The sequence below is a fragment of the Nicotiana sylvestris genome, chromosome 8 (genome assembly GCF_000393655.2).
Source record: "Nicotiana sylvestris chromosome 8, ASM39365v2, whole genome shotgun sequence".
NCBI classification, from domain to species: domain Eukaryota; kingdom Viridiplantae; phylum Streptophyta; class Magnoliopsida; order Solanales; family Solanaceae; genus Nicotiana; species Nicotiana sylvestris.
Window position 1 is genome coordinate 154,833,273 of NC_091064.1, and position 11,965 is coordinate 154,845,237.

Sequence of the window (11,965 nt, forward strand, 5' to 3'; positions counted from 1 at the left end):
AACCGTAGTGTGACAAAGTGGCTTGTGGCTGAAACATTACAAGCTAGTCAAAGCCTTTGTAACCGTAGTGTGACAATGTGCCTTGTGGTGGAAATACCACAAGTTAGTCAAATTCTTTGTAACTAGGATAGTTATAGTGTGGCTTGTGATAAGAGCATCACAAGTTAGTTGAAGTCTTTGCAATAGGGTTATTGTAAAGTGACTTGTAATAGGGAGATTGCAAGTTAGTAAAGTTAAAAGCCTACAGGTGTAGGTCGTGGTTTTTTGATCCCCTTGTGTGGGATTTTTCCAAGTAAAAAACCTCGGCCTTATTTACATACAGCTTTACTAGCATTCACTGCAGAACCCGATAAAGGACCAGGTACTCTACTATTTGGTGGATTTACACAAACTTAGCACTGTACCAAACTAATATAGGACCAGATCACTATAAGTTTATTTTATTTTTAGTATTTTCAGAGGAAACAGATAGAGAACCCGGTTCTCTAAACAGTCTGGTGGACGCACAGTCTCTAACACATAGTAACCTTTCGATTCTATACTAAATTTTTAATTAATATTTTAATTAATTTGCTTGAATGTGTAATCACATACATAAATTGACTGAAATATATATTGATGAGTTAAACTTGTAATATTGTCTCTAATAACAAACATAATATCGAAAAGTATCACTGCTGACTTGAACAATGCAGGCAAACTAAAATGTGAAAATTACGACATTTGGAGTCGTAAGATGTGGTATGTACTCGAAAAGCAAGATGATCTTGAAAGTATTAACCATGTTATGAGTTAACCAGGGAAGGGTAACACTACCCTAACACATGAGGGATCTGGAAACTTACAATATGTGAAAAAAAAGAAAGATTTCAATGCACGTGGAATTATTGTAAGTTCAGTTGTTGATGATCTCATCCACGAATATGAGTAATATCTTACTACTCAAGCCACGTGGGCACATTTAAGAGAGGCATATGGTGATAAAACTATGACTCACCTTAGACAACTGACAATCAAGTTTGACATGTACAAAAAGCGTCATGATCATAGTATTAAGAAACATACAAGGGTAATGTCAAATATGATTGCTCAACTCAAAAGTGTTGGTTATGTTCTCTCTGATGAGCAGCAGGTTCAGGCAGTGATTCATCTATTCCCAATAATTGGGAACATTTGAAGGTTAACTTGACCCACAATGATAGCATCAAAACTTTTGCTGATGTTTCCCGTCAATTGGAGTTTGAAGACGAGCGACTTGGTATTGCTAAAGTTGTACCTAGTGCCTTTGTGGCAAAATCAAATGGTACAAAAAGTTCAAGCTTCAGGCGTAAGAGAAACTGAAAAAATAATAGAAAAGGTTAGGATACCAATGAAGGATCTTCCAAGAAAAGAAACAAGACATTCCAAGAAAGAAAAATAGTTTTACAAAAAGAAAGACAAGAGTAAGATGAAGTTTTATAATTACCAAGTTCTAGAGCATTTTGCTCGTGAGTGTAGTGAGCCGAAAAAGGTAGCATTTTGTCATGACCCTAACCCGAACCCAGTCGTGGTGGTGCCTCTCGTGAATACAAGGCCAGCCGACACTTCCCATTTTCCAATTATTAACAGTTAAGCATTTAAGAAACTGTCTAACCATGATAAAATAAATCCAAAATAACCATGATAACATAAATACGCGGAAGCACACCCATACACAGCCCTAACCGGAGTGTCACTAGTCATGAGCATCTATAAGTCATAATACAAATCCGCTAAGTCAATAAACTAGTACAACTGTCTGAAAAGAGATAGAAGTGATAAAGGAGTTGAGACACAGGGCTGCGGACACCAACAGCTACCTCGTGAACTCCGAATGTCCGCCTAAAACTGAAGGGATCAACACTCGGGAGAGGAACCAACTATGCCTGAATCTGCACACAGGGTGTAGGGACTAAAGTGAGTACTCCAACTCAGTGAGTAATAAATGTAAATAAAGACTGAAAGCAAGAAATCACATAAGGCACAAAGCATTCTATAATGAAGCAGTAAAACCATTTAAAAACAGTAAATCAATGAAAGATAGGTAAAGTCTTTTAACTCAAATGTGTTTTCATGAAAAGCCCTTTTCAATACTTAAGCAGGTAAATGGACATTCAATTATGAAAAGTAAACACATAAAGGTTTGCCTTTCGGGCACAATATCAGCAAATCCGCTCCTCGGGCAACATCTCAGAACAGTACCAGCCCCTCGGGCAATCACATAGAACAATACCAGCCCCTCGGGACTGGGGGTGTACAGACTCCTACAGGGGCCCCTTATGGCCCAAGCACAATATCAAGCCACCTCGTGGCATCATCACTAGGCCCTCGGCCTCATATCAATCAAGCCACCTTGTGGCGTACATATCTCAGGCCCTCAGCCTCATAATCAGTATCAAATATTTCCTCACAACATAGGCCCTCGGCCTTACTCAGTCAAAAGAAATCTTCACAAGCCACTCGGGCAGTAGTAAAACATGTTTCTTAGCCCAAAATATCATATAAAAGATCATTTAAGTGTTAAAACAGAGTAAACATGGTTGAGTACGAAAACAATGAAATATAACATGATTGAGTTCAAGTATAAAGTCAAAACAGTGAGGAAATACCAGTAAAATCCCTGAAGGGTTCAAATAGTTGGCACAAGGCCCAAATATGGCATTCAACCCAAATCATGATAATAACAAATAGATTTCAGTCAAATACGCTGTAAAATAGTCATTCGGGACGAACTAAGTCACAATCCCCAATAGTGCACGACCCCACGCTCGTCATCCAGCGTGTGCGTCACTTCAATATAGCACTACGATGTGCAATCCGGGCTTTCAAACCCTCAGAACATCATTTATAGTCATTACTCACCTCGAACCCGCTAAATCTCTAGCTCGTGACGCCTTTGCCCCTCGAATCGGCCTCCACGCGCGTCGAATCTATCCAAAATCAGAATGAGAACGTCAAAATACGCTAAGGGAACGAATCCCAAGCGAAAGCAATCAATAAAGGGCACAAGTCCCGAAATTACCAAAATCCGACCCCCGGACCCACGTCTCGGAATTCAATAATTTTTACATCAATAGGTTCCTTATCTCTCCACGAGTTCATACATATCAAAAGTTCTCAATTTGACCCCAAATGGTCCTTCAAATCCTCAATTAAAGGCCTAAGTTCTCAAGCTCTAGTTTCCCCAAATTTCACCCTTGATTTCCTTAATTTCTTGTTCTAATCCATGGAATAATAGCATATGAATGAGTTTTAAATCCAAATCCTTTACCTCAATGAATTTCCCTTGAAATTCCTCTTTCAAATTGCCCAAAAAGCTCTAAAGCCGAAGTCCAAAAATGGTGAAATAGCTCAATTTCGTGAAATGAAATAACTTATATGTTCTACCCAGACCTTTCCGCATCTACGGTACTTTAACCGCATTTACGGTACCGCACTTGCGGCTAAATCCTCTGCTTTTGCGGGAATCACCAACCAGCCCAAAAATCGCATCTACGATAAGCCTTCCGCATCTGCGACTCCGCAGATGCGGCCATACGGACCACTTCTGCGGTTCCTGACATTCTTCCAAAATCTGCTTCTGCGGCCCCTATCTCTTGTATATACGGCGCCGCAGGTGCGAAAATAACAGAAGCAGCAATTCAGCAGCTGCAACAAATTCCAAACTTCCCTTTAACCATCTGAAATCACCCCGAGGCCCCCGGGACCTCAACCAAAAGCACAAACATATCCTAATACCTTATTCAAACTTGTTCCAATCATCAAAACACCTCAAACAATATCAAATCACCCAAAACACATTGGATTGAAGCCAAACTTTCTAAAATATTCCAAATTTCGTTTTTGATAAAAAATCCAACCAAACCACGTCCGAATGACCAGAAATTTTGCACACACATACTAAATGACATAATGAAGCTACTAAAACTCTCGGAATTCCATTCCGACCCCTATATCAAAATCTCACCTACCAACCGGAAATCATCAAAATATTAACTTCGCCAATTCAAACCTAAATCTACTCCAAACCTCCAAAACTCATTGTTGGCCCAAGAACATGTGAAGTTTTGAAGAATGACAAATAAACTCTGTCATGGACCGGGTCTATCTTGTGAAGCACTGTCATGATCAACCTACACATGTGAGATGCACGTGAAGGAGATAAGTCCTACTGATCAAGCAACAATATCTCCTGATCTAATCGAAAAGGTTATATATTGGATAAGGGGAGAAAGTCTCCTTATATGAAGAGAACACAATCCAGATAAAGATAGTGTTAGAGTTTGATATCTTCAAGGACTCAACTATGATAAAAGATCAGAAATTGAGTCCCAATCAAACTCTAATTTCTAACTTGTTAAATGACAGTGATTGTTCTCTTTTATAGGTATTGTACAAAAGCAGAAGTTAAACTAAATTGAAAGCAAAAGAGCAAGGCGATTTTGCAAGCAATTTATGTGAGATTTGAGTGTGCACTCCTGAAGCTACTTGAACGAGATAGAAGAACCAGTTCCATTGTGTTTTTTTCTTATTCTAGTTCAATTGTAATAGGTGGTTTAAAGTTGTACCTTTCAGCTTTCATAGAAACAATTGTATTAGATACTTTGAGTGTTCAAGTTATAAGCTAACTTGAAGTTGACGCAACAGTTGAGGCTGTGTGCCACAACGGGATTAAAGTTAATCCTTAGGTTTACAAAGTGTTTTTGTAAATGCTATTTTGGCTCAGTGATTTTAGTGGAAGTTTGAGAAAATCCTACTGAGTAGTAGGTCGTGGTTTTTTCACCTTTGAGCCAGGTGTTTTCCACGTAAAAATCTCTGTGTTCTTTATTTTATGTACTTTTTATTCCGCAAACAATAGTAGTTAAAACACATAGAAGAACCAGATTCTTCTAGAGCGAAAATTGGGTACCACACAAATCACCCCCCTCTTGTGTGGTATTGACGTTTAGAACATGAATTGGTATCAGAGAGGGTTATCCTTAAAGAGGCTAACACCTTAGGAAAAGATCAACATGAGTGCACCACCTGGGAATTGGGAAGGGCAATCCACTGCTAGGCCTCCACTTTTCAATGATCAGTACTATTCTTAGTGGAAGAATAGGATGAGGGATCACATCATAGATGAAGACTATGAACTCTAGGACATAATCACTGATGGTCATCTAGTAACTACTAAGAAGAATGCTGAAGGAGTGGATGTGCCAAAGACAAGAGCTAACTGCACTGTTGAAAACCTGAAGAAGTGGGAAAAGAATGCCAAGGCCAAGAAATGGCTTGTGTGTGGACTAGGTCCAGATGAGTATAGTAGTAGAATTCAAAGCTGGAACACTGCTAAGGAAATCTGGGACACTTTGCAAGTGTCTCATGAAGGAACACCTCAAGTGAACACTGCTGTATTCTCAGTATGAGAATTTCACCATGAAGGAAGGAGAAACCATCCATGAGATGTATACAAGGTTCACCACACTGACAAATGAACTTAAGTCTCTTGGAAGGATTATTCTTGAAGAAGACAAAGTTGAGAAGATTTTGACAAGGGTTCTACCAGTCTCTTGGGAAAGCAAAATCACTGCTATTCATGAATTAAAGAACATTTCTACCCTCAAGCTGGATGAACTAATTGGAAACCTTACTGCCTATGAACTGAGAAGGCACACCATGAAAATGGATGTACCAAATAAGGAAAGAAGTCTGGCTCTCAGAATTGTTGAAGGTTCAGATCTGGAGGATGATGAAATGGCTATGATCACAAGAGATTTCAAAAAGTACCTGATGAGAGGAAAGGGTTCTTCAAGAGGTACAACCTTCAACAAACCAAGGGCTCCTGAGAAATAGACCAATAAGGGTTGCTACAAGTGTGGTAAGACTAATCACATGATCAAAAATTGCCCTCAATGGGAAATTAAGAGGAAGAAGGAAAGGGCTAAACGAAGGAACAAGAAAAAGGAACAGGTTCAACCAAAAAGGAACAAAGGATCAACAAAGGCTATGGTTGCTTCCTGGGGAGAAACATCAGATGATGACTCAGAAGATGAAGATGGAGATGAACAAGCACTTATGGCCATCGGAGAATTAGATGATGAACAAGAGGTAAGTATTCTTCATCTCAAAGACAAGATTAAAGTCCTATCTAAAGAAAGGTTGTCTGAGCTACTGCTAGACTTTATTGATGAGTCTGAGATAGTTAACAATGAGAAGGAAGAGCTGTCTAGGGAATGTATGATCCTAAAAGCTAAGTGCAAAAATCTAGAGTCTAGGGCTAATGAGAGTGAAAGTGAAAATACTGAGTTGAAGAACCAGGTTCTTGAACTTGACACTAGTGTCCTAGAACTTAGGTCTGAGAACTTAAAACTGAAACTAGGAACAGGAAAGAAGAAAGCTGATCACATACATCTCACCCTAGAAGAAAACTTAGAAAAAATGAAGGATGAGTTGTACATGAAGGATGAGTTGTACATGAAAGATGAGTAGATAAGAGTATTAAAAGAAGATCTAGGGAAGGTAAAACATGAACTAGACAGAACTTGCAAATGGAACAAGGCTTCTAATGCACTCTCCTGGCTACAAGAACATCATAGTAGCAACAAAAGAGGACTTGGTTATGGGACTCAAACACCTAAGTGGGATCCTAAAAGCAAGTACCTCACTCTTCCTGAGAACAAAATTTGCACACACTGTGGCAAGACTGGTCAAAAAAGAATGTAATGCAAAAGAAAAGGCCAGTCAAAAGAACAAAACTTTTGTTCAAGAAAAAAATAGGCTACCTGGGTGGGCTAAAAGGAATCTGATTTATCCCTTTGCCCATAGAAAGGGACCCAAACTAGTTTAGGTTCCTAAGACTAACCCCTGATTTCTTTTTGCAGGTCCAAGTGAAGGGAAGCAACCAAATATGGTACATGGATAGTGGCTGCTCAAAACATATGACTGGAAGCAAGGACCAGTTCCTTTCACTTGAGGACCTAAGGGTAGGTAAGATAGACTCTCGCTCCATTGAGAATGTCTACTTGATAAATGGCTTGAAATACAACCCGATCAGTGTGTCACAACTATGTGACAGAGGTAACCTTATAGCATTCACCTCTACTAAATGCTTTGTGATTAACCTTACCACTAACAAGATTGTTTTGCAGGGAAAAAGAGTTAACAACATTTACATTGTAGATTTGTCTACTCTCTCAGAAAATGAACTAACCTACCTAAGTGTGCTGGATAATGATCCCCTCATGTGGCACAAAAGACTTGGTCATGCCAATCCGAATCAGCTAAACAAATTGGTTTCTAAGGACTTGGTGATAGGGTTATCCAACATGAAGTTCAAAGAAGACAAAGTTTGTGAGGCCTGTGTAAGAGGGAAGCAGGTAGGATCATCTTTCAAAAGCAAGAAAATGGTAAGCACAACCAAGTCATTGGAACTGGTCCATATGGATCTCTATGGTCCAATGAGAACCATGAGCAGAGGAAGAAAGAAATATGTAATGGTACTTATTGATGATTATTCTAGATTTACCTACGTACTATTTCTAACATCTAAAGATGAAGCATTTGACATGTTCACTGCCTTTGTTAGAAAAACTCAGAAACAATTAGGAAATCAACTTGCATCAATCAGGTCTGATCATGGAACTGAATTTGAAAATGCTAAGTTTGCTGAATTTTGTGATGAAAATGGAATAAATCATAACTTCTCTGCCCCTAGGACCCCTCAACAAAATGGAGTAGTTGAAAGAAAGAACATGACTCTTGAAGACATGGCTAGGACTATGTTTCTTTCTAGTAAACTGCCCCATAGCTTCTGGGCAGAGGCTGTAAACACTGCATGTTACATTATCAATAGATGTATGACTAGACCTCATGTAGAGAAGACTCCCTATGAGTTACTTAAAGGGAGAAAACCAAATATATCCCATCTTAGGGCATTTGGATGCAAGTGCTTTGTGTACAATAATGGAAAAGACTCCCTAGGTAAGTTTGATCCCAGAAGTGATGAGGGAGTATTCTTGGGATATTCTTCACATAGCAAAGCATAAGTGTTCAATAAAAGAACTTTATGTGTAGAAGAAAGTGTACATGTAGTATTTGATGAAACTAACATTCTTTATGAGAGATAGGAACATGAAGATGAATCCATTGGATTGGTAAAGGATTTGACTGAAGCCTCAGCACAAGTCAAAGTGGCATCAAAAGAAGGAAAAGGTGATGGAACAGGTTCTTCTATCCAGGGCAACCTGATAGGGGGAACTGATCAAAGAGGAATTGAAATAAATCCCCTAAAAGAACCTGTTCATGACCCTGTTCCTTAGCAATAGAAAATAGTAGAAACATCTAGCAAAAACCAGTTGGTTGTGAAACCTCACAAGTATCAAAGTTCTCATATTATTGAGAACATTATCACTGATCCAACATCTGGAGTCAAAACTAGATCACAATTAAAGAATCTATGTGCTTTTGATGCCTTTTTATCTCTTATTTAACCTAAAAATGTTGTTGAGGCTTTGCAGGATGCAGATTGGGTAAATGCAATGCAAGATAAACTCAATCAGTTCGAGAGAAGTCAAGTTTGGCATCTAGTTCCAAGACCCAAGGACAGATCAGTTATTGGTACAAAATGGGTCTTCAGAAACAAACTTGATGAAGATGGAACAGTTACAAGAAACAAGGCAAGATTGGTGGTCCAAGGTTACAACCAAGAGGAAGGCATAGATTATGATGAGATTTTTGCTCCAGTTGCAAGACTAGAGGCAATCAGACTCCTCATAGCCTTTGCGGCACTCATGGAATTCGCTCTTCATCAGATGGATGTCAAAAGTTCCTTCCTGAATGGCTACCTGAAAGAAGAAGTGTTTGTAAACCAACCTCCAAGGTTTGAGAGCAAAGAATGTCCTGAGCATATGTACAAGTTAGACAAGGCTCTCTATGGACTCAAGCAGGCCCCAAGATCATGGTATGAACGACTGTCCAAATTCCTACTGGAGTATGGTTACAAAAGAGGTAAAATTGACAGTATCTTATTCTTAAGGGAAAAAGGTAAGGATCTCCTTGTGGTACAAATATATGTTGATGACATAATCTTTGGGGCCACCACTGATAACCTAAGTAAGGACTTTGCAAAATTAATGGGGAGTAAGTTTGAAATGAGTATGATGGGTGAGCTTAACTTCTTCTTAGGCTTGCAGATCAAACAAAGTCCTAATGGAACCATGATCCATTAGCAGAAGTATGCAAAAGAGCTTATCAAAAAGTTTAAAATGGAATAATCAAAACAAATAGACACACCCATTGCAACTGCCACTAAATTAGACATTGATGAACCTGGTTCATCAGTTGATCAAAAGTTGTATAGGGGTATGATTGGTTCACTCTTGTATCCTACTACCAGTAGACCTGACATTGTTTTCAGTGTAGGGCTTTGTGCTCATTTACATGCAAATCTAAAAGAGTCTCACTTGACTGTTGTCAAGAGGATACTAAGATATCTGAAAGGCACCACTGATTTGTGTCTTTGGTACCCCAAAGGTAGTAATTTCAGTCTAGTAGGATATGCTGATGCTGATTATGCAGGTTTCCTAGTAGATAGGAAGAGCACCTCAGGTATGACTCACTTTCTTGGTTCATGTCTTGTATCCTAGGCCACTAAAAAGCAAAATTCAGTGGCCTTATCCACTACTGAGGCTGAATATGTTGCTGCTGCATCTTGTTGTGCTAAACTGTTATGGATCAAACAACAGCTGGTAGATTTTGGCATTGAAGCTGGTTGCATTCCTATATTCTGTGATAATACTAGTGCTATAAGTATGACAAAGAACCCTGTTCATCATAAGAAGACTAAGCACATAGATGTTAGACACCACTTTTTAAGAGATAACTATGAGAAAGGATTGATCTCCATAGAATTCTGTGCTACTGATAAGCAAATTGCTGACATCTTCACTAAAGCACTGAGTAGAGAAAACTTTGAAAGGAACAGGTTGGAATTAGGGATGATTAAGATCACCTAATAGGTCCAACTCAGAATGCACAATGAAATTTTTTTTTGGCTAGGAATTCTGAACCTGTGTAAATATCTAGATTAATTCTTACTTAACTTCATACTTTAATTAGTATACTCCTATGACATGTGTATATATGACTCACTAATCTCTTACAACATTTTCTCTATTATGGCATTTGAAGCATGTTCAAGAGAGTTCTATATGAAGAACCTGGTTCATCAGTATGGGTTCATATGAAAGCTCAGGTATGTTTTCTATACTCTGCACAATTAGAAAGATTAATAATTCAATCATGAGCAGAAGTCCTATACTTGTCAAATTCCTAGAAAATTCTATCCGTTGAGCATTGAACCAGTTCCGTCCATCTAGAACTCTAAATCGTGATTTTTGCCTAATATCTTAGGGAAGCCAAATCTATCATTAAAATTCTGGAATTTCAGTTTGATTAGACTTCTATTTGACCCCTAAAAAAGCTGTCGTTACTTACTAATTCGCTTTAGATACACACCACATCTCCAGTCTTCTTCATAATTCTAAAACCGTAAACAATTCCTCTTCAATTCTAATTGCCATCTTCTCCAAAATTCCCAAATTCTCTCAAGAAATGAAGAATCATGTCTAACCCAAAAGATTATCCTGGCACTCCTCCACCACCATCTCCCTCAAATTCATCCTCATTTACTCCACCCAGTGCATCTAAAAAACCTAGGTTTCGAAGGCAGAAAATGCTTGCTCGAAAAACTGTAGCATCTGGGGCTCTGAGAAAGGTTTTAAATGAAAGGTTGAAAGCTAGCCAAGTGAATGAAAGCCCAACTCCAAAGTCTGATTCTAGCTCTGAGTTTGAATCGTTTCAATCCCTGACCGAGGGAGATAGACATGGGTCTTCTGGCTCTGAAAAGACTCAAGAATCTCCTTCTGAGATAAGTTCTTCTGTGGTTGAAAACTTAGAAACTAAGTTTGTTCTGGTTGGATCCATTAGGGATGTTGAGTTGCCTGAGATGAGTAGGAGTGGAGGTAAAAAGAAGTCTGAAAAAGAAAAAGAGAGATAGGGTGCATATGGTGAAGAGAAGGGAAAAGGGAAGGGAGCAGTTCTTGCTATATGTGGGGTTGCACAAGATAGGTTAGATGAGAGTGGCATGAAGTTAGGGGGAAGTGGTTCTGGGGAAGCAGCTGATGGGTTGGTTCATCTAAACAAACAAAGAGATGAACCTGTTTCATCTACACAACAAACCTTGGCTGACCTACTGAAAAAGGTTGGGGCAAGTTATGACCCAAAGAAACGTAAAGCTACCACACCAAAAGCCCCAAATGTTCCCAAGCCATCCAAGAAAAGAAAAGCCTCATCCCCAACACCTACTGCCTCTTTAGTGCCTAGGGGTAGAGCCACAAGACGCAGGGTAAAACAGAGTGAAGCTGATCTACAAAAGGCTTTAGAAGAAAGCAAGAAAAAGAAAAAGGATAAGGGAAATGGAAAGGTTGTAGAATCCTCAGAGGCTGTTGAGGAAGAAGATATGGAACTAGTCCATCAAAAGAGGGGTACAACAGTGGAGGTTCCTACACCCAAGCTTAAGAAACCCAAGACTTCCTACAAGAAGTCCTCCTCTATGCCTGTAGCTGCTGAACCCACACTCGCCAAGAGGGCAAGATCTGCCGTGAAAGCTAAATAAACCAAAGTTTCTAATGATGATGATTGGAGTGGAGAATAAGTATAAGATGAATCTGAGAAGGAACAGGATAAGCTTGCCATTTTTGGCAGAAGAAAAATCTTAAAAGGTAGATTGTTGAAGGACCTGGTGGAACCAGGGATGATGAGATTGGTAGACTCTTTGGCTGCTCAGGGATGGAAGGACATGGTCTTTCAGATGGAAGGTAGTCTAGATATAAATGAGCTGATTGAATTTATGGCAAATGCTGCTGTTAAGGATGGAGTTGTCAGTAGCCAGGTGAAGGGAGTTCAA

General features: G+C 39.1%; 1 protein-coding gene across 1 annotated transcript; it reads left to right on the forward strand.

The window, feature by feature from the left end:
- Positions 1–10,621: 10,621 nt before the first annotated feature.
- On the forward strand, positions 10,622–11,674 carry LOC138875880 (uncharacterized). Its single transcript, XM_070154755.1, has 2 exons — positions 10,622–11,021; positions 11,073–11,674. The coding sequence occupies exons 1-2, from the start codon at positions 10,622–10,624 to the stop codon at positions 11,672–11,674; spliced, it is 1,002 nt and encodes a 333-aa protein (XP_070010856.1).
- Positions 11,675–11,965: the final 291 nt, after the last annotated feature.

Excerpts from the sequence above, each read along its gene's own strand:
- LOC138875880 (XM_070154755.1), top strand. The coding sequence starts at position 10,622 with ATGTCTAACCCAAAAGATTATCCTGGCACTCCTCCACCACCATCTCCC. Across the intron at positions 11,022-11,072 it reads TGAGATGAGTAGGAGTGGAG|AGAAGGGAAAAGGGAAGGGA; the intron begins GTAAAAAGAAGT and ends CATATGGTGAAG.